This window comes from Phyllostomus hastatus, unplaced genomic scaffold (genome assembly GCF_019186645.2).
Source record: "Phyllostomus hastatus isolate PE091 unplaced genomic scaffold, TTU_PhHast_1.1 phas_scaffold_182, whole genome shotgun sequence".
NCBI classification, from domain to species: domain Eukaryota; kingdom Metazoa; phylum Chordata; class Mammalia; order Chiroptera; family Phyllostomidae; genus Phyllostomus; species Phyllostomus hastatus.
This window is the reverse complement of record NW_025334013.1, coordinates 16,046,008-16,068,371: the sequence shown is the minus strand read 5'-3', so window position 1 is coordinate 16,068,371 and position 22,364 is coordinate 16,046,008. Positions and strand designations below refer to the sequence as shown.

Sequence of the window (22,364 nt, the reverse complement as noted above, 5' to 3'; positions counted from 1 at the left end):
CCCTCCTTCCTATCCTTCCACACTCCTCCCACTCATCTTTCCCAAGGGCCACTTTGGGCCAGCCCAGTGCCCTAGGTCCTGAGCTCCCTGCCCTGGAACCTCAGGCTCCCTCAGGCTCTGTCATTGCCACAGCCACCCATCAGACTTCCAGAGATGCCCACCCCTCCCTCCTGCATCCTGTACCTGCCACAGACTTTGCTACACATTTAGAAACCCTGCCCTGCCCTGACTGGTGTGGCTCAGGGGATCGAATGCAGGCCTGTGAATCGAAGGGGTCTTGGTTTATTCCTGGTCAGGGTGAGACCGGAAAAGCCAGCATTCATGCTGCGCTGCCTGCCGCCTGCCAGACCCAAAAAGCAGAGACGGGACCGAATCTTTACGGGCGCTTTACTCAGATGGTTAGTGATCTGAGGACGTGGCAGGTTTGTACCCTAACAGACCACCTTCAATTCCATTTTAAACCAACCCTTATTATAAGGAGAAGGAAGGTGTAGGTAAGGGGTTTGGAATTCAGGGACAAAGTTAATCAGATAAGAGTCGCAGCATTCTTTCACCTGCGCCCTGGGCGGTGGTCTTTATTGGTGTCTTTGGCATCTCACCCGGGAGCACAATGGCTCAGGTATGATCCTGGCTGCTGGCGGTCCTCCTGAGGCACAAGGGTAGACTGCGTATGGTCTCCTGGAGTCCAGGTGGGTCGTGCCTTCAGTTCCTGAAATAATAGCTTCTTACATACATCGATTGCTAAGCTTATTACCTGAAGCTAAAATTTTTCCAACATTTGAGGCCCCCATCAAGGTCACATGCCTGGGTTGCAGGCCAGGTCCCTGGCTGGGGGCATACAGGAGGCAGCCCATGGATGTTTCTCTCGCACATCCATGTTTCTCTCCCTCTGTTTAGTGGTAGGGGTCCCCAACTCCCCAGTGTGACCTGTCAGGAGCTGGCCCCCAGCAAAGCTGGCCTACCTCCTGAGCTCCGCCTCCTGCCTCCCCCCACCCCTGTCCCACCATCCACGATGTGCCAGCTAGTGCAGCTCACCTGAGTTCTGTGCACCCCCACCCCCAGTCTTCCACGAAACCAGTCCCTGGTGCCAAAAAGGTTGCTGGTTTCTGGTATGGATACACCACATTTTATTTATCTGTTCATCAATGATAGATGCTTGGGTTGTTTCCACTTTGGGAGCTATTATGAATAATGCTTCTATGAACATTTGTGTGTAAGTCTTCTTTTCTCCACGGGTACATAAACTATTTACAAACAGACAAGGCCTAGAGATTTATTTCTTCTTGGACACAGCCACAGTGCGACCGGTGGCCTGTGATCTTGGTGTGTGCTGGCCTCCAACACGAAGACCCCAGAAGCGGCGCAGCCCTCTGTGGGCATGGATTTTCTCCAGCCGCTCCAGGTCTTCACGAAGCCTGTTGTCCAGACCATTGGCCAGGCCGTGGCTGTGGTTTCCATCCTTCACATCCTTCTGTGTGTGCGAAAACCAGCCTGGGACCTTGTCCTGGTGTGGACTCCACCTCATCCTCTGCGAGCCCTCCTGCCCTTTGGTGAGGTCAGTGTCTGCTTTCCTCAACACCCCTGAGCATGTCTTCGCCCCACAGCCTGCTTCGCCCACACCTTCACTGCAGCGATGGCAAAGGCCATCTTTCATCATCCATCCATACTGGCATCGAGTACTTGCAAATGTGCTGGAACTTCTCAGGAATCATGAGCGACGCGGCTGCAGCGGTGGGCAGGCTCCTGCGGAAGAGCTGTGTGTCAGTCTTTGTGTGGATGGATGTTTTCAGTTCTCTTGGGTGGACTCTCAGGAGTGGAGTTGCTGGGTCATGTGATAACTATGTTTAGTTCTGTGAGAAACTAACCGCTCAACTGTTTTCCAGAGTGGCCGCGCCAATTCTACACTCCCACCAGCAACGTATAAGGGCTCCGATTTCCTCACCTTCTTGATGCTAACTTCTTTTTCATCATAACCATTCTAGTGTGCGTGAGGTTGAAGCTCATTGTGTTTTTGATTCGTATCCGTCCAGTGACTGATGATGCCGAGTATGTTCTCATGTGCACGCTGGCCATTCACATATCCCCTTCAGGGAAAATCTATTCAAATCCTTGGCCCAGTTTTCAATTGAATTATTCATCTTTTTATTGAGTTGTAAACTCAGTTTGCAAATATAAATATAAGTCTGACTTATTTCTTTTTTAGTTACTTTATCATAAATGTAAGGGCTTATTTCTGGACTCTCAGTTCTGTTCCATTGATTTATATGTCTATTCTTATGCCAGCACCACAGTGCTCTGGCCATGTAGTTCAGTATTATCTTTTGAAATCAGAAAGTGAAAGTCCTTTACTTTGTTCTCCATTTTCAGAACATTTTTGAATACTTTCGATTCTTTGTAGTTTCATATAAATTCTAGGATCAGCATATTGATTTCTGCAAAAAAATGCTTGCTGGGAGTTTGATAGCGATTGTACTTACTATGTTATCAATTTGGACAGAATTGTTATCTTAACAATATTGAGCCTTTTAATCCATGAGCATAGACTATCTCCCCAAATATTTTCATCTTTTAAAATTCCTCCCAGCTGTGTTTTGTACATTTCATTGTGCAATCTTACACTATATTTATTCCTCAGTATTTATACTGCTTTTTAATGTGGTTATGTGCAATGTTATTTTAATACTGAAAGAAAAAGAGAAAGAGAGAAAAATAAAAATATTCCGAATATGCAACTGTGGAGAAATGAGCAAATTATGGTTTCTTCTCTTGGTGGGATATTCTGGAGCTTTTAAAAGGGACTATTATGTGTTTCCCCCAGAAAGATCATGCTGATTGTGTGGAACCATGAAGAAAGTTGAGGGCAGGGACAACATGTAACTTACTTTCCTTTTCCCAGGACTGAGCAGAGAGCCAGGCACAAGCTAGATGCTCTGTGTGACGGCCACCAGTGCTGGCCACCAAATACTTGTTTCACAGCATTTACCATGACTTGAGTAACAGTGTAGTCAGTGGGTAAATATCGGGTCACCATAGAACCAGTCCAAAGTGGCTTGCCTACAAAGCTACTTGGGTGGCCCACTTGGCATTAATAGTGGAAGATGGACAGTCTGCCTGCTCTGGGTAAACAGTGGCTTTTATCCAGTCCACCATGCTGGCCATGACCTCAGGAATGCCTGTGTATCTGGATCAGGTACAGCCACCTGCAGTTGTTCCACAGGGAGCTGTGGGTCCTGCAGTAACCGAGAGACACTCTTCCACTCCGCTGCATTCAAGACCATGTGTTTTACAGACATTCAGCCTCATTCATGATAGGAGAAATGCGAGGTAAAAGAAAACCGAGGTTGCATTTTTCACCTAGTGAATCAGCAAACATTAAAAGGCTGGATACCACACTCAGGCGGCAAGGGAAACAGGCACATTTATACATTGCTTGGGAGGAGTGTAAATTAGTCCAAGGCAAAGCACAACTTAGCAACATCTCCCAAGATTCCCTTTGACCGGATAATTCTACTTCTAGGACTGCATCTTACAAATATCCTGGCACACAGACAGGCAAAATGATGCAGGTGAAGGGAAGGTCATTCATCAAAGCATTGTTCATAAGCAAAAAACTAGAAACAATTTAAATGTTCATAAATGGGAGATTGATTAAGTAAATTATGGTCCATATATACAGTGGAAACCATTCATCCATAAAGGGGATCAAGGAAGCCTTGTATGTTCGGGCCCACAGAGGCAGCCTTGCGTGCACGTACATTCCTGTGCGTGCAAGAATGGTCTCCGAGAGCAGGTAAATAGAAACGGAAGGCAGCAGACCTGAGAGGTCCGCTCCATTTATGTCAATGCAAGGGGGCACACGTAGGCTCGTGGTGCCAGCAGACTGAACAAAAGAAAAGAGCTTTGTCTTTTGCCCCCACTGCCTGTTTAGATACTTTCTTCAGGTTGGGTCTTCTCGTTCCTTGGTTAAAACCTGGAACAGGGCCCATCACTTTCTTGGACACTCTCAGATCTTTTTTAAAAAGGTTCCAATCGCTGTAATTCATGAAATGGTTTCAGTATTTTGAGAAAGTAAGAGTCACAACTTCAGACTATTCGAAGATTTTCGATCCCCCGGCCTAGGCTTCCTCCACGTGTAAAGACACCTTTTCTTCCCCATTCCTTCCCTTTATCTCCGTGTGTCGGGAGCTGGTCCAGTCCTGGGGATACATACAGCAGTGACCAGTGAGCGCTGACGACCTCCTGGGGCTGACGTTCTGGCGAGAAGAATTAGACGGTGTGTCAGGGGTCCTGAAGGAAAATGAGGCCAGGAAGGGTTATTAAAAGACTCCTGGTAGATGGGGTGCTGGCGGGGGTCGGGGGCCCATTTATATAGGTGGTCAGGGAAAGCCTAATCAGGTGGCATTTAAACAGAGACCCGGAGGAAGTGGGGCAGCCAGACAGTCCTCTGTTTGGAGCCAGAGCAGCTTCCTGGCCACGAGACCTGTGCAGACACCCAGGGCCCTGTGCTCAGAAGGTTCCCCTGCTTGGTTTGATGTTTTGCTGTCTCTATCTTCAAATGCTTACATTTTGAACAGAGGCCTGTGTTTTCATTTTGTCCAGGGCCCCAGAAATTATGGAGCCGGGCCCTTCTGGTACAAAACGAGTTCCAGGCAGAAGAAACACCAAGGGCAAAGGTAAAGAGGTAGGAATGTGTCGGCAACTGTGAGTCTGGACCAGGAAAGGAGAGCACGGTTGGATTCTTCTCTGTTTCTGCCTTTGAGCCCACCCACCCCTCTTCCCTGCCCCACCGAGGTCGGACCCCTCCAGGTCTCTCAGGAGGTGGAGAGGGGAGGTTGCAGAATTACCGTCTTGAGCTAGTATTCATGATGTCAGGCTTGGCAGGGGTTTAAGGCTGACTCTTTTTCTCGCTGGAGGGTAGGGGTGCTCCCCTGGAAGTCTCGGTCTGGTCTCCGCCGAAGCAGAGCCGGAGACAGAGACTCAGGAGCTTCCAGCTTGTTTGGGAGGTGACTCCAGGAGGCCAAGGAAGGGAGTGGGGAGAGTGAGACAAGCAAGGAGGCTAAGCACAGAGGAGGACGCGTCTTCCAGGTTGCTGCTTTAGGTAGTAGAGCCTGGTTCTGGGATGAGGTGCAAATAGAATGCCTCTCCCATGCTATCTCCTCTTGGACAGGAGGCTGGGGGACTTTCTCCAATGGCTTTAATACACCACTGGGTGGCAGCTGTTCCCAGATGTTAAGTGCCTGCAGTTCTCTCTGCACCTAACTAGGAGGCTGGCTTCAGCTCCCCAGAGAGCCTAGAAGCTGGAGGCAGGCCTTGTGCTTGGGGTGGAGCTGGGATCAACGTGCCCAGAGCTGTCGGTCCCTCGCTGCTGGGCTAAAATCTGAGGTGGCCCAGAAGGCGTGGTCCTTTGTGTCTGCCGCACTGGGGACAGTCAGGGTGGGTTCTCCCATCTGGACATCCCTTGAGAAGGGCAGACAAACCTCCACCAGCCAGTTGCTTGTGACGGCTCCCCCAACCCCAGGACACCCCAGAATGCCTCCAGTCTCTTTCTGCTGAGGCCTCGTGGTCCCTTCCAGAGACCTTCCTGGGCTGGATCTGAGGCCACCCCAGACTGACCCTGTCCTCTGGCCCAGCTCTGGCCTGGGGGCAGCACACACAGGTGGCCTGCTCACGTGGGCGTGCAGTTCCCTCTCAGCACTGCCCTCCACTCTGCCAGCCTCTCTGGCTGGTCTCCTTGAGGCCCCCTCACCAGGTCTGAAATGAGAGGAAAGCCACCCCATCCCATCAGAATCTCTCCAAAGAAAACCCTCCAAGTAGCCTCTGACTCCAGCTTTCACATGGCCTTCAGGATAAAACCCTCCACCTGGGTGAGGCCTTCCATATTCTACCCTCTCCCTGCCTGCCTGATGTCATCTTCTGTCACCAGGTCCCCATACTCCAGCCCCAGAACTTAGTGGCTCATTCCCTAAACTTATCCCATCACTCATACCTCTGTCCCTTTGCACATGCTGATCCCTCTGCCTGGAAAATTCTTGCCCCCTTCACAGCTTGGTGAACTCCTCTTCACCCTGTAAGACTCACTGTAAGGGGCCTGCAGGCAATGAATCTCTTAGGAAGTCAGTCCCTTCCACATTGTGCTGTCATTGCACCCTGCATGGTTGAGAATGTGGTCTTAGGTCAGGCTCTCTGGGCCCGAGTCCCAGCTTTGCTATATGTATGAGTCAGGAATTACTTCGATAATGCTGCGTAACAAGTCACTTCAAAATTTGGAGACTTACAACAGGCCTTTATTTTCTTCACCAACTGGCATAGGGAGGGAATAAAGAATTGAAATAGGGTAATCACTGGCATTTACTGAGCAGTTACGATATGCCAGGCACTGTGAGCACTTTACAAGTCTTATTTCATTTGCACCTCATGCCAACCCTACATGGCAGGTGTTACTGATGGGGTTCTAGAATGGAGGAGGTAGATGCCCAGAGAGCTTACAGAACTTGCCCAGGGTAACATAGCTGCTAAGTGGTAGAGCTAAGGTGTGAACCCAGGCAGAATACACTTACGTGCTTCAGCACTTTGCTGCCTCCAATGAATGATGCTGTCGTTCGGGGGAAAGGACAGCAATGTGTCAGGACAGCTCAGGGACCCGCACTCATCCTTTCTCTTACTTTGGGGCCATTGCAGCCCTTCCTGATGGCTTGACTTCTGAAGCCTTTTGACTCCTTTCAGGCACTTGACTTAGGCATGTGCACGAACCCAGTCTCCCCGCAGACCCTGTTCCTCTGAGGGCTGGAACTGTGATGTGGGGGCGGGGGGCAGCTGGTTGATGCACAGGTTGTTAAATAGGTTCCCCTCCCCGGCTAAAGGATTATGGGGCTCAGGGTTTCTAGAGCAGTAGAGTCACTGTTCCTCACGGTGGGGGGGGGGACGTGGTGCCTACGCTGGGGGAGGAGGAGGAGGGTAGGACGGGAGGTGCCCTTGGCTGTGCTAAAGGAGTTGCAGCAGAGCAGGGCAGGGCAGAAAGCGTCCTGGCCCCGCAGTTTCACTCCTTGATAGCAGCACTGTGTAGCAGATAGGGACTGGACTCGGGTCCAGGCCTGCCACTAGCCGAGTGTGCGGCCTTGGGCAATAGCATCCTCCCAAGCCTGTTTCCAAACTGAGATAATGACAGAACCTGCCCCCCGCCCCCACCAACGGGCCTACAGTGCACGTGAGGGGCTGTATACTGGGCTGGGACTGGTCACTGTCTTACTTCTGTGATTTTTAACATTCAGCTCTCAAATACCCACAGCTAAGTTTAATGGTTAATTGACTTTTCTCCCCAAGCACAACTTCAGGTCCACTTCTCAGAGCCTGAATACGTCAGGGGATGTGTGACCTGGAATACATCATTTCTCCTCTCTGGGCCTCAGTTTTTGTACCCCTAAAATGGGGGTCAGCACACTCCCCTCATGCACGAAGTTAATGAGATCATATAACAGTCCCAGGTCCCCTTTCTGAGCCTCAGTTTCCCAATTTGTACAATGGGTTAATAGGGTTGTTGGATTAAAGGAGGTAGTCATGGCAACTGCTTAGGGCATGTTGCTGCACACATGAAGAGCATAATTAACTCTAGCTTTAAAAGTAAGCCCAGTAGAGGGTGGGAGTTCCAAAAATGGAAGCTGAACCCGTCACCTTCCAAGTTTTAAAAATTTATTCACTATGATAAAATGCATTTCATCTTATAGAATACACTCTCCATAGTGTCCTTGCTTGTTTTCATTTCCTATACCTTACCTTTTCTCAGTGATCAGATTTCTATGTCACTTTTCCCATCCCCATGGGTAATGGAGATTTAACTAATTTCTATGGGTTTGTTTGAACCTGTCGAAGTAGAGACCGGTTTCCTATCATATTATGTTAATACGCATTTTATTTTAGTAAAGAAATATACCTTCCTTGGGTACATCTTAACTGACAAAGAACCTTCACATCCATCCTTTTTACTCCTCCTCACAGCCCTGTCGGGTTGGCATTCCATTTTACCTCGATAAAACTGGAGCCCAGAGAGAACGCGGAGACTTGCCCAAGGTCACATGGCGAGTCAGGGGTAGGACCAGGACTTGGGTCCTGTCACCGAGCCCCACAGCTCTCTTTCCCAGTGGACTCCGCGCTCCCCGAGGGCAGAGCAGCGGTTCTCGGGACCGTCTCCTCTTTGCCCTCCATCCATCACACCGTGCGCTCCCAAGGTACCGTGGGCTGTCTCCCACGCTGCCTGGTCCAGGTCTTTGCACACCTGGGGAGTGGACAACTGCTGCCGTTCTTAGTCCAGTATTTACTGAGGGCCTACTATGTGCAGGCATCCCTCACTCTTTAGATGCTCTGGCTCCTGGGGGAGATGGACTGTCTCCCCTAGATGGACTAATACGGGGCCGAACAACGTGCCTGGGCCTGCGCAGATCAGGGGTCGCTACCCAAGGAGAGGGCTTTAGGTGGGAACTTGAACAAGATAGGGGTGCAGAGGCTCGATGGTGCTCCCCAGGCAGAGATGAAGATGGGGAAGGCCAGGCATTATCTCAAGCAGAAGTAGCTTAGGGAGGGGTGGGGTGTGTGGGTTTAAGTGGCTGCGGGGCTCGCTCGGGCTCCATCTGGGAAACTTGTCCCATCCTGTTACAACTGCTCCCTCGGAGTAAAATCATCAAGGCCCAGACTCAAGAGCCAGTGGTTCGAGTTTCCCGGAAGTGGGAACCGCTCAGTTGGAGGGAGCCTCCGCAGTGCCACCGCCACCAAGCCCTGGCACTCGGGCAACAACTTCGGCTCTCGGGCCTCTGTTTCCCAATCTGCACAGTAACCGCAGAAGCTCCCAGGTCTCCGCCGTCGGTGTGTATTGCCCTTCTTGCATCCGTGTGCAACAAGTGGACGTGGTCGGGGAGAAGCTGGCGCTCGCCTAGGTCTCCGCCAGCGGAGGCCCGGTCGGGAGTCTTGGAGCTGCCTAGCTCGCAGCCAGCAGCTGCCTGGCCCTCCCCCTGGCTTGGGGTGGGGCCGCCACCAGCCTCTCCCCTTATCTGCGCGCTCGCGGCCGGAGAAGCGCAAGGCCGCCTCTTCCAGTTCCGCTGGCTCCGCGGCTGCAGGTACCTGGCTGGGGTGCAGTTGGAGGGGCGGGTGGCGTGCAGCTGGGGCGCTTCTGCGGAGCGCAGGGTGCTGCGGGCAGCCCGGGGACCAGAGTGCGTGGGTGTGCGGAGGGTCACGTGGGGAGAGAGCGGGGAAGGCAGGACGGCGTCGCTGGAGCTGGGGCATCTCCGGACGCCAGGGGAAATCAGCAGGGGGGGGGGGCACCACTGCGGAGGGAGCAGGAGCAGGAAGGAGGAGCAGAGGCGGAGGGGACCTTCTCGGGGATGAGTGGGCGAAGTTAGGAGGAGAAGGGGAAGAAGAGCTCGCTGCTTCCACCGGAGAGGGAACCTAGGGAGACTGTAGGGGCAAAAGGGGGTGTGAGTACCTGGGGCTGGGTAATGTGAGGGGGTCCCGGTTGGAAAACCGGGAACAGTGGGAACGGTAGTGCTGGGGCTTGAGAGGGGCTCTCGCTCCTAAAGGAGCCTGGGCCCCTCGCGATGGGGAAGCGCCCTCGATGTCAGGAGAGCATGGGAGTTCCCCTCACCCAGTGGGGGTGGGGGAAGATGGAGCCGCACACCGCCCACAGCGTTTGCCTCAAGCCCGCAGGCTTTGAGGATCCAGAGGTTTCCCTGGGACAGCCCCTGCAGGCCTGGCGGGAGTGCATGGCCCGGGCAGGCCAGGGATGGCAGGTTGGAGAGTTTGATGGATTCTCAGAGCCTGATTGCGCCTGGGTGGGTGGGCCAGGATGCTGTCTGAGACCGTCTCCAGCCTCAGTTCCCATGCCCAGAGGACTTGTGGCTGGCTAGTGGTGAAAGTCAGATCTCTTTTCTGTATCCCATGCTGGCTGACTGTGGCCAGCTTACCCAACCTTTCTGGGACTGCGTGCCTCCTGTCTTCAGAGCATCTGTGTGTCTGAGCTCCGTGGAAGAATCCCTTTAAGAGTCATTTATTTCATTCTGATCACACTTTTCAGTACAAATGGAGAGCCCCCCTCCAAGTACAGTTACAAAAAATAAAAATGGGTTCTGTTCAGTTTTGGAAGTTATGGAAGGACATTTCCAGCACATTGGGGTGAGTTGGGGAACTGGTTTCCATTTAGGGAGGTGACCCAGTTGCTGCCAGCCAGCACGAAAACTTTGCTTGTATAATCTGTGGCCACCCACTGGGTGCCTGGGAGTTGGCCACAGTGGATAAAGGGCAAGAGAACTGGTTTTAGAGTTAGATGGATGGACGTGCTGTGCTCTGCCACCCTGCCTCTGGAGCTCTGACGCCAGCTTAGATGCAGGTTGAGAAGGTTGTAACCAGCAAGCAACTGTAAGTTATTAATATTAGCCCTTTGTAAAAAGCAAGCAACTGTATACATTATTAATGTTAGTGCCTAATCTTATTAACGTTTCAGGCTCTACCATACTATGTCATCCTTGTCAGGATCCCCCAAGAGAGTTTACCTCTGACGACCCCAGTATTAACACAGGTCTTGGCCTTGCTATTATTTTTGTTTAATGAGGCTAAACTTTGCTTTCCATGGCAAGATAAAGTTATCTCTAAGGGAGTGTGCTGAACGATCAGAGCCTACAAAGGCAACATTGAATACATTTTACCCTTGAACAAGGAGGGGATTGGGGTGCAGCCCCTTCCAGTAAAAAATCTGCCTAAAAACTGCCTAAAATCTGCCTAAAAACTGCCTAAAAATCTGCCAAAAACGTAACTACTAATAGCCTACTGTTGACTGGAAGCTTTACCAATAACATAAACAGTTGATCAACATGTATTTTATATGTTATATGTATTATATAGACTGTATTCTCACAATAACATAAGCTAGAGAAATGAAAATATTACTAAGGAACTTACAAGGAAAATACATGTACAGTATCATTTGTGTTTATTGAGAAGATATTCACATGTAAATGGATCCGTGTGGTTCAAACTCATGTTGTTCAAGGGTCAGCTGTATTTTGCTACCAGAGGAGGCAACAGAAGAAGTGGAATTATAACCAAATAACACTTGTAATAGGTGTTTTTAGTTAGGCTTTTAAGCTCCAAGAGGTCAGGGTATTAATATCCTTGGGTGTTACCTTTAATTGTTAACTAGCTGGGCTATCCGTTCTCTGAGGTGGTATTTTAAAAAGGTGAAAGATGTATATGATCTGAAGAGAAACCAGAGTATTGAGGTGGTATTTTAACTACTTTGTTCACTGTGGAAGCTCCTGGCACATAATACTGGCCAAAAGCAAATGTTGTCTCAGGGCCTGAAGGGCCCTTGGAAGTTACTGGTGAGTTCACTGTCCTTGACATTTGTAGAAACGGAGCCAAGAGAGGAAAGGACTTATCCAAGGTCACACAGGGATTGAGTGACTGAGCCAAAACTAGAACCCAACAAAAATAGGGGAGCCCAGGCTGTGCTAGAGCCAACACCTAGGATCTGTGACTGTTTTGCTTTTGCAAGAGCCCTTGAGGTAGTTATTATCCTCTGATTTTAAATGAGGAAACAGGCTCAGAGAGGCTAAGGAATTTTAGCAAAGTCCCATAGCCTGTAAGTTCCAGACTTGAAATCCCATTGTCACATAAAAATGGGAGCCTGGCTTCTTTCGAAATAGTCAGCCAGAGGCGAGTAGTCGACACCCTCCCTTGGGGCAGCAGCTCTCTCTCAGTCACCACTTGGGTGGCTTCTCTCTGGGCGGGACTTTCCTAGGCCCCTGGGCATTTGGTTTGTGTGGTTTGTTTGTCAGGGCAGGGAGCCTGTCTGTTTCGTTCCCCACGCGTCCCAGCCCCTGGAGCACTCCTTGCGCCTGGCATATAGCAGGCACTGAGTAACATCAGTGGGATGGGTACAACCCAGTCCTCTCCCACTCCAGATCCCATGCTCTACCCCATCCCCACGACCTGGTCCCCTAGTTTTGCCCCCAGAGGTCTGGGGGGACTCTGACAATGTGTATCCAGTGGAGAGACCAGGAGGCACTGAGGGCGGCAAGCCTTGGTTGAGGAGCAGGTGAGGAGGTTGACCTCAATTTAGGAAAAGGGGAATGTGAATTGGGGGGGCTGGGGAGGTGGGAGGGGGAGGAGGAGGGAGCTGCTCAGACTGACCCTGACTCCCACTTGGGCCCTGGAGGTTTCAGTTTGGAGGCTCTGCTAACCCGACAGCCTCCCAAACTTGCAAGACATGCCCGGTCACATGCCTTTTGCATGACCTGCTAGCACGGTTTAGGTCCTTTACCTTCTCCCCTTCACACTCCTGCTTGTTCAGGGAGAGGGCTGCTGGGGCTTCGGCCCTTTCCCTGGGGGTTTCACTTCTCAGCCACTTCTCTAGGGTCTGTGGGCAAGTGTAAAGCTTCAGGGCTCTGTGAACCCAGAGGGGTCACTCTGAATGGTCTTTGCTGAGAACATTTTATTTCATAAGGTCAGTGTCCCCAGAAGTCCAAACTCCAGCCAAATTCCCCTTGTCCCAAGAAGCACCCTCAGGGAAAGGTAAATATTTAAGGAGACACAGTTACCTTTCAAAGGCCCCGAACCCAGTGGAGCCAGCTCTTGAGCACTAAAACAGGACTGAGTTCTTTGGAGAACCCTAAGCCAATCTCTCAGGCTAGAAATACTTCCATTACAATATTAATAATAATTAATTACCACTATTGGTAATTAATAACAATGGCAATCCTTGATTGAGTCCCTAAACTGTGCCAAAACCATGTTCTAATAAACTGAATCTTTCCAGCAATCTAAGAGGTAGACAATAATTTCCACGGGGGAGTGAAGGATTAGAGAAGATAGATCACTTGTCTTAGGTCACACACCTGGTGTGTTGCAGAATCAGGAGTCACACTTGGTTTGTCTGAATCGGAAGCCCCTCTCTTTCATGAGGCTTTATAGCATCTGCTGTCTCTTTTATTCCTAACTTACTTTTATTCTGATTCCTACTGCATAGGGGACAAAAGCCAACCAAGTTTGCCTGATATCCATTAACCAGGCCCCGGACAACTGGTCTCAGCCCAACTGTGCCCACCTTGCTGTGTGGTCTTGGGTAAGTCACAGCTTTTCGGCCAGCCTTTGGTATCCGCAAAAGTTTTGTGCAGAGGTCAATGGCCAGTTTCCTTCTGCAGCTGAGGTCTGGCCAGGAGGGCAGAGTTTAGCCTGGCTTGGACTAATGTGGGAGTGGTGATGTGGGGGAGGAGAGAGGAATGGAAGTTATTTCTAGCCCCACCCTCTGGTGACATCACACAAGACAGCTCCAGTCCCTGGAAACCCTGCCCCTAGTGACCCTCTACCTGTGGAAGTACCACCCAGTGCTTGGCATCTGGTGAATGTGCCGAGTCCCACAGCAGAAGTCATCAGCCCCTGGCTCTAGAGAAACCCCTACGTAAGCAGTGCAAGGGGGCCATGGAGCTATACTGGGCGGGGGTGGGACACCTGGAAGAGGCTGGTCTGGCAGCCTGGTGGGCACACTACTCAGAGAGTGCCCTGAGGGTGTCCTCTGCATGCCCACCCTCGTCCTTCCACCTGCTCCTTTCCCTGAATCCGGGGCCCCTTTCCATGGAGTCGGCATATGGGTACTAATATTCTGAAAATAGACCTGTCCAGATGGATGGGGGCCTTTGGCTGAGGTCTGAAGGAAATAGGGTGGCAGGACCTCTGTCATCTCAGTACGTGGTCTCTGCATTCTGTGTTTAGGGCCCACTGTGCCTGGGTGAGGGGGAAAGCTGTGAAGGGGGGGTCACTGTGAGCCAGGGCATCTGTGGTGTGGAGCCAGTGGGGAGCTGCTGACTGGGGGAGACCGAGGTCTCTGGATGTGAAACATTGTTAGAAGCGTAAGAGAATAATTCATAGGAAAGAACTTGGTTGCCAGTTTTAGACCAGTGTTTTCCCAGGTAATAGTTCTGTGGGGTGCACATAGGTGTGACAGGAGGCAGGGCCGCAGCGGAGTGGCTAAGGGTATGTGCTCTGCAGTCAGAGAGCTGGGTCCCGATCCTGGCTCCACCTCTCTGTGTCTGTGTGACCGTGGGTGAGAAGCTATCCTCTCTGAATTTCACTATCCTCAGCAACAAAATGGGCATAATAATATCTACCTCACAGGCTAGTTATGAGAATTAATTGCAACAAAGTTGTAAAGAGTAAGCATACAGTAAACACTACATTTTAGCTGGCTTTGTAATATAATTATTACTCCAGGAAAGGAATCCTTGGTGAAGTAAGCTTGGCAAATGCAGGTTCAATAATAAAGCGAATCAGGCTCCTTTGCTGCAGGACTTCTTGGAGCTCAGAGCCTCAGTATGCTGCGGTGCCTGGGGGCGTGCTAAGAGTGGGATACGGAGCCTTCGGCTGACATATAACAGATTGTGGAGACCCAGGAACTAGGCCACCACACTATGTCGTCCTTCGCTGGTCTTTGTCCTTGTGGTGGGACGGAAACCTTCCTGGATTGGACAACTTTGGGAAAGGCCTTCCTGTCTCGTGGCTCTTGTCTCTTCAATGTAAAGCAAAGTTGCTGAATGAGATGCTTTCAGAGGCCTGTTTTCGGCTCCCTGAGGTCCTGAGACAGGAAGGCAAAGTTGTAGACAAGCATGGAGGCCAGGTTGTGGAGGCTGAAGCCCAGTCTTCTGGGGACGAGTTGATCCAATGTCGGCTTCCGAACCAGCAAGGCAGGGCAGGGGTGTTCCTGTGCTTGGGATGGAAGCGGTCCCATTATTTAGTCCACCAGCAAGGTCTGCCTCCTAAACCTACTGTGTGCCAGGCTGTCTGGGGAACAGGAAGTGGAGAAGCCCTGGACGCCCACATCCTAGTGCCCTTCCTCTTTGTGCAGTGCAGTGATGCCTGCTTTCACACCTGCCTCCCCACTGGCTGGGAAAGGCTACAGACCAGAGCTCTCCAGAACTGTAATGTGGGAGAAGCTTACAGATGCAAATCAGGCTACGGTGAGGAAGAGTGTGGGCTGGGGACTTGTATTTCTTTTTAATTTAATCTTTATTATCTTTTTTCCATTACTATTTAGTCCCTTTATCTCCCCCTTCCCCCCAGCTATTATGACACTATCATCCATGCCCACGAGTCCTTTTTCCTTTTTGCTCAACTCCTCCACCACTAACCTTCCTCCCTGCCCCCACTAGCTGTCATCTGTTCTCCATCTAAGTCTCTCTGTTTTGCCGGTTACTTCAGTTTGTTCATTAGATTTCACATGTGAGTGAAATCATATGGTATTTGTCTTTCTCTGACTGGCTTATTTCACGTAGCATAATATTCTCCAGGTCCATCCATACTGTTGCAAAGGATAAAATTTTCTTCTTTTCTGGGACTACTGATGCCCCAAGATGGAGGTGTAGGTAGACACACTGTGCCTCCTCGCACAACCAAAAGAAGGACAACAATAATTTAAAAATAAACAACCAGAACTGACAGAACTGTATGGAAGTGCAACAACCAAGGGGTTAGAGAAGACACATTCATCCAGGCTGATAGGAGGGGCAGAGATGGACAGCTGGGCGGAGAGGATTCATGGCAAGGCGGCAGCTAGTGGACCTGGTGAGGCGGTGGATTGCGGACCGGGTGGTCGCACATACGAGCGCAGATAAACCAGGAGAAACAACTGGGAGCGGGACAGACCGAGCAACCCAGGGCCCCAGCGCGGGGAAATAAAGCCTCAAACCATCGATTGAAAACACCTGTGGGGATTGAGGTGGCAGCAGGAGAAACTCCGAGCTTCATAGGAGAATTCGTTGGAGAGACCTACAGGGTCCTAGAACGTACACAAGCCCACCCACCAGGAATCAGCACCAGAAGGGCCCAGTTTGCTTGTGGGAAGTGGGGGAAGTGACTGAAATCCGGCAGAGAGCAGAGAGAGCACCATTGTTCCCTCTCGGACCCGCTCCCACATACAGCCTCACAACCCAGCGACTGGGTTGCCCTGACCTGGTGAACACCTAAGACCCTGCCCCTCACACGTAACAGGTACGGCAAGACAAAAAAAAAAAATGGCCCAAATGAAAGAATAGATCAAAGTTCTCACTGTTTCTCGATGAAGAGATAGCCATCCTATCAGATGCACAGTTCAAAAACACTGATAATCAGGATGCTCACAGAACTGGTTGAATTTGGTCGAAAATTAGATGAAAAAATGAAGGCTATGCTAAGTGAAATAAAGGAGATATACAGAGAACCAACAGTGACAGGAAGGAAACTGGGTCTCAAATCAATGGTGTGGACCAGAAGGAAGAAAGAAGCATCCAATTAGAAAAGAATGAAGAAACAAAAATTTAAAAAAATGAGGAGAGGCTTAGGAACCTCCAGGACATTCCAACGTTCCAACATCCAAATTATAGGGGTACCAGAAGGAGAAGAGGAAGAGCAAGAAGTTGAAAACTTATTTGGACAAATAATGAAGGAGAACTTCCCCAATATGGTAAAAGAAATAGACTTCCAGGAAGTCCAGGAAGCTCAGAGAGCCCCAAAGAAGTTGGACCCAAGGAGGAACATACCAAGGCACATCATAATTACATTAGCCAAGATTAAAGATGAGGAGAGGATCCTAGAAGCAGCAAGAGAAAAGGAGACAGTAACCTACAAAGGAGTTCCCATCAGACTGTCAGCTGATTTCTCAAAAGAGACCTTGCAGGCAAGAAGGGGCTGGAAAGAAGTATTCCAAGTCATCAAAGGCAAGGACCTACATCCCAGATTGCTCTATCCAGCAAAGCTTTCATTTAGAATGGAAGGGCAGATAAGGTGCTTCTCAGGTAAGGTCAAGTTAAAGGAGTTCATCATCATCAAGCCCTTATTATATGAAATGTAAAAGGGATTTATTCAAGAAAAAGAACATAAAAAATATGAACAGTAAAATGACAGCAAACTCATAGTTATTAACAACCACACCTAAAACAAAAACAAAAGCAAACTAAGCAAACAACTAGAACAGGAACAGAACCACAGAAACGGAGATCACATGGAGGGTTATTAACAGGGGAGTGGGAGGAGGAGAGAGCGGGAAAAGGTACGGAGAATAAGTAGCATAGATGGTAGGTAGAAAATAGACAAGGGGAGGGTAAGAATAGTATAGGAAGTGTAGGAGCCAAACAACTTAACATGTACGACCCATGAACATGAACTAAAGTGGGGGAATGTGGGTGGGAGAGGGTGTGCAGGGTGGAGGGGAGTGAAGGGGGGGAAATGGGACAACTGTAATAGTATAATCAATAAAGTATATTAAAATTTTTTTCTTCCTTTTTATGGCAAAGTAGAATTCTTTTTAAGTGACACCTTTAACATCTATCATAGATGTTAAAGGTTTTATTTATTTATTTTTAGAGAGGGGAAAGGAGGGAGAAAGAGAGGGAGAGAAACATGATGTGTGAGAGAAACAGTGATTAGTTGCCTGTCTTATGTCCCCAACTGGGGACCTGGCCTGCAACCCAGGCATGTGCCCTGACAGGGAATCGAACCAACAACCTTTTGGTCCCTAGGCTGGTGCTCCATCCACTGAGCCACACCAACCAGGGCAGGGGTTCATCTTGATGCTGCCTTTGTACAGCAAGGCCCCTGCATATACTTGGACTATGTGTGAATTAGTGAGTGGCTTTGGGGGTGATCGTGGTGCTGTTGGTGGTAGAGAGCATGAATGCTTTTTCCTGCCTGGTTTTCCTTGCCTCTTGCAGTGCAAGAGTAGCTGTAATAAAATCTGATAAATGATGGATAGAAAACCTGGATGCTGGGTTCAATAAGCTTGTTGGAGGGAATTTATTTGATGGAGCAGAGTTGTCTGGCAGGTGCTGTATTTTCAATAGATGTTTGATTTAATGAATAATGATAAGCTTGAATAAAGCACAACTGGCACCAGGCAAATGCTATAAAAACTATTTATAGCATATAATTATAAAATGATTAATAGCACTCGCCAGCTTACCTTGCAGAGGGCAGTTTAGGGTGATGATCAAGACTAGGAACAGAATTTAGATTGTACCTCTGCTGCTTCTGAGCTAGGTGGGTGGATAACTTCTTCATGCTTCAGTTTTGTTGTCTGAAAAGTGGGAATAAAGATAGTATCAGTTCCATAGGTGCTATGAAGTGTAAATGAGTCAATTAAATGCTTAAAACAGTGACGCATTGTGAGTGCTGTGTAAGCATTTGCAATGATTTGTTTTCCTTTCTATGATCTCGGTCTTTTATCATGAAGTTTCGGAGGACAGGGCTCAAATCCTTTTCTACTCTGCCTTCCCCGGGATCCAGCACAGGACTTGAGGCAGAAGAGGAGTGCTCAGTTTGCTACATGAATGAATGAATGAATGTGTTTTAAATGCTAAATGGTGCAACCCAGTATAGGTTTCCCACAGAGGAATGTGGGGAGGGGGCAGGAAGGAGATTCCCCTGGAGGTGGCAGCTCCTGGAAGGAAAGGAAGTTGGTACAGGGTGTGACCTTTGGGTTAGGTGGGAAATGAGGGTGGGAGAAGACCATCGGGTCTTGAATACTGGGGTGAGGGGTTAGGTTTTATTTTTTTGGAGTTAACAACCATGGCTGGGGTGGAAAGGCTGGAAGATAAGTATCTGATGGTAGGAACTCAAGTAGAGAAGTCATCATCTGAGGTTCAGGGAGCCAGGAAAATATCACAGAAGAAATGGGTTTTGAGGGATGAATATGAGTTTGCCAGACAGGCAAGAGAAGGAAATGTCTCCGGTGGAGGGAACAGCTTATGCAAACTGTGGATATTTGAAGCAGGCCCAGTGGGTTGGTGAGGCTATGGCTGGATTTGAATGCATTGTGGTTGAGCAGTAAGGCTGGGAAAAGTAGCCTGGACTAGATCATGTATGGTAATGGAGGGTCAGTGGGAGACTGAGGGGGCTAAAGACAGGCAGCTGATGTGTTGGCAGTGTCATTGTCGCCACTAGGTGAACACTGATGGCAGCATAAACATAGGAGAAAACTATAGGGGCTGCTGTGTGGAGCCTGGACTGGAAAGGAAATGGCTGAGGCAGTGAGCCTTATTCGTGAATGCATTCCTCAAATGTTCATTGAGCACCTACTATGTGTTGGGCACTGTCCTAGGCATTTGGGATACACCAGGGAGCAGGATAATCATGAGTCAGAGATGAACTCTCCCTTAGGATGACTCCTTTCTCCTGAAACTCAGTGTAGAAATAAGGGGGCAGGAGGAGGGAGTAAAAACTGGGCATGGGGGTAGGGGATGAGGACGGCAGCTCCTGACTTTGCTCTGGTCCCTCTCCCAGCTCCCTGCCCACTCCACAGCCATGGCCACAGCGGTGGCCCAGAAGCTTAGCCACTTTCTGCCCAGTTTGCAGCAGGACCACCAGGAGCCTCTGTCATCTGTGCAGCCAGAGCCTGTCTTCACGGTAGACCGAGCCAAGGTGCCACCCCTCTTCTGGAAGCCATACATCTACGTGGGCTACCGGCCGCTGCATCAGACCTGGAGCTTCTACTTCCGCTCGCTGTTCCAGCAGCACAACGAGGCAGTGAACGTCTGGACCCACCTGCTGGCAGCCCTGATGCTGTTGCTGCGGCTGGCCGTCTTTGTGGGGACTGTGGACTTCTGGGGAGACCCCCATGCCATGCCCCTCTTCATCATTGTCCTCACCTCCTTCACCTACCTCTTCTTCAGTGCCTTGGCTCACCTCCTGCAGGCCAAGTCTGAATTCTGGCATTATAACTTCTTCTTCCTGGACTACGTGGGTGTGGCTGTGTACCAATTTGGCAGTGCCCTGGCACATTTTTACTATGCCATTGAGCCTGCCTGGCATGCCCAAGTGCAGGCCATTTTCCTGCCCATGGCCGCCTTTCTCGCCTGGCTTTCCTGCACTGGCTCATGCTACAACAAGTATATCCAGAAGCCCGGCCTGTTGGGCCGCACATGCCAGGAGGTGCCCTCGGCGCTGGCCTATATGCTGGACATCAGCCCGGTGGCACACCGCATCCTGGTGTCCCCCAACCCCGCCACAGATGACCTTGCTCTTCTCTACTACAAGTGCCAGGTGGTCTTCTTCCTGCTGGCTGCTGCTTTCTTCTCAGCCCTCATGCCTGAGCGCTGGTTCCCTGGCAGCTGCCACCTCTTTGGGCAGGGCCACCAGATCTTCCATGTCTTCTTGGTACTGTGCACGCTGGCTCAGCTGGAGGCTGTGGCGCTGGACTATGAAGCCCGGCGGCCCATCTATGAGCCACTGCACACCCGCTGGCCCCACAACTTCTCTGGCCTCTTCCTGCTCACCGTGGGCAGCAGTGTCCTCACCGCGTTCTTCCTGAGCCAGCTGGTGCAGCGCAAACTCAATCAGAAGACCCAGTGAAGGGAGATGGCAGTTGGTAGGGAGGGAGGTAGAGCGGGAGCCCAGGGGTCTGGTCTTGGCCACATGTGGGAACAAGGCCTGGTAAAGTTGTTTGTGTCTGGAATGCAGTGACTCTCTGTGCGTGCCTCAGCTGCCAAGGGTGGCATTGGCCAGTCTTTGGTCCTTCAGTGTAGGGATTGGCCTGGAGCTGCCGGAGTCTTTCCTGAGCCTGCCCTAGCTCCCTGACTTGGGAGAGGGAAAGAGATAGAGATGCGGGCCACCCTGGTTTGCCTCCCCCCATTGCCTCTCACCAGGCATGAGGATGGGAGGGTCAGCTGGGGCCAGGACTCTGGTTTAGGGCTTCCAGATTGTCTGGTGGAGGTAAAGGTGGAATGTAGGTCAGAATTAGATTTGAGTTTAGGGGCAGCGGAGGCCTCAGCAACTCCCATCTAGCCAGATTTCACTAGTGGATAGGAAGGGGCGGGGCCAATATGTATACAGGGATTATCATTGCTTGAACCCCAGCCTGGAGTTTTGGAGCTTCAGAGTCCTGAGAGTTAAAGATTGTGTCAGGTGCAAATGGATCTCATCCAGTGCCACATACCTCTCAGTCCCTGTTCCACACGCTGAGCCCTACTCCCAGCTTTGGCCTCCATGTTGCACATGTCCTATTCCCAGCCATTCTCCTAGTTAACCTTGTTTGCGATTCAGTGATCCATTCAGTGTTTTCGGGGCTTCTGCTCAGGGCCCTTTGGATCAATGCAGGATCAAAGACTTGAATGTTGGAATGAACTGTCAGGGGAAGCACTGAGGAGGGAATAATCAGTATGCCCTGGGGCTCTCAGGGTCTTGTATGAGAAGGGTGAATAGGAGTCTTGCAGATGAAGAAGGAAGGAATTCTAGGCGAGGGGAAAAAAGGTTACAAAGAAAGGCCTAGAGGTATGGAAGTTCAATGGGGTTGGAGCTAGGGGTGGTCTGGTCTCCAATATGTCCTAGATGCAATAAAGTTACTGTGATAACAGCTGCCATTTTGTTTTTGTCTCCTCTTTCAGGGAGGTCCATAGGTCTGCTTATGGTGTGGGTTTTTGTTTTTTTTTGTGTGTGTGTGTGTAGAGGGGGAGGGCTGGATCCCCCCTGGGGGTGAGCACTGGAGGGAGAGGGCAGTGACTATTTTATCTTTGCCTGAGGTGACATTGGGGCCTTATACACTATATGTGTGAACTTTTTTTTGGCAGGCAAGTCGGGGGCAGTTTTATTACTAAATAAAATTTAGATGTTAAAAGAATGTTTTAAAAATATATATAACCTCATTTTATAATTTGACAAAGATTTCATGTTTAGGTTATTCCTTCAAACAAGCAGGATTTTATGTTAACTTTTTATAGTATTGCTATATGTTAACCTTTATAATATTGCTTTTTTCAGAGCAATATATGTACAGTGAAGGCAAATTAGGAAGTACAGAGAAGAAAAATCTCCAAATGCCTAAGAAATATGTATGTATGTTTCAGATCCAAGGTCACACAGTAAGCCACGAAGGCAGGACTGGAAGCTAGTTCTTTCTTGACTTCAAATTTTTAGTGTTCACCTTAACATTTTCTAAGCCCTCCCCGATGTTCATAGTTAAGCTTAGTTTCTTTGAATTACAAAGTAATTAATAAACTCGATGGTATGTTAACCATTTAGGGTAGTGCTGTGGGCCCCAGCTTTGAAGTTCTTGGATCTGAACCTAGGCTCCACCCCTCCTTTTTTAGACAAGGAAAAACCCTGGGCCCCGGGGTGGTTATTATATTTAAAACAAGAAAGTACAACTAACTCAGCATAAAAAAATGCACGTTTCTTATGCAGAGTCGCGACGCGTTCACACAGCATATTTCCCTTGAATGAAAAGAGCGTAAATAATACCACCGTAAAGGGAAACGGGATCCACCACAGAGGAAGGGTTTGGAAGTGCAGGGCGGGGCTTAGGGGAAGGGGTGGAGCTTGGTCCTGACCAGAGCTGACGCTGGGGGCGGTACCTGCGCCCGCGCGGC

At 49.8% G+C, this 22,364-nt stretch overlaps 1 protein-coding gene and 1 pseudogene across 2 annotated transcripts; one reads left to right on the top strand and one right to left on the bottom strand.

Annotated features, from left to right (window-relative positions):
* Positions 1 to 1,273: 1,273 nt before the first annotated feature.
* On the bottom strand, positions 1,274 to 2,004 carry LOC123831706 (annotated as a pseudogene).
* Positions 2,005 to 9,009: 7,005 nt separating this feature from the next.
* PAQR7 (progestin and adipoQ receptor family member 7) lies at positions 9,010 to 21,345 on the top strand. 2 transcript variants are annotated; one of them, XM_045858846.1, is made up of 3 exons: positions 9,010 to 9,104; positions 13,007 to 13,102; positions 19,285 to 21,345. In XM_045858846.1, exon 3 carries the CDS (start codon positions 19,306 to 19,308, stop codon positions 20,350 to 20,352), a length of 1,047 nt encoding a protein of 348 aa, XP_045714802.1. In that variant the 5' UTR covers positions 9,010 to 9,104; positions 13,007 to 13,102; positions 19,285 to 19,305; the 3' UTR covers positions 20,353 to 21,345. The 2 variants fall into 2 exon arrangements, with proteins under 2 accessions (XP_045714802.1, XP_045714803.1); XM_045858847.1 differs by lacking the exon at positions 9,010 to 9,104 and adding an exon at positions 11,839 to 12,076.
* Positions 21,346 to 22,364: the final 1,019 nt, after the last annotated feature.

What these genes read in the sequence shown, in the direction of transcription:
- PAQR7 (XM_045858846.1), top strand. Translation starts at nt 19,306, where the DNA reads ATGGCCACAGCGGTGGCCCAGAAGCTTAGCCACTTTCTGCCCAGTTTG.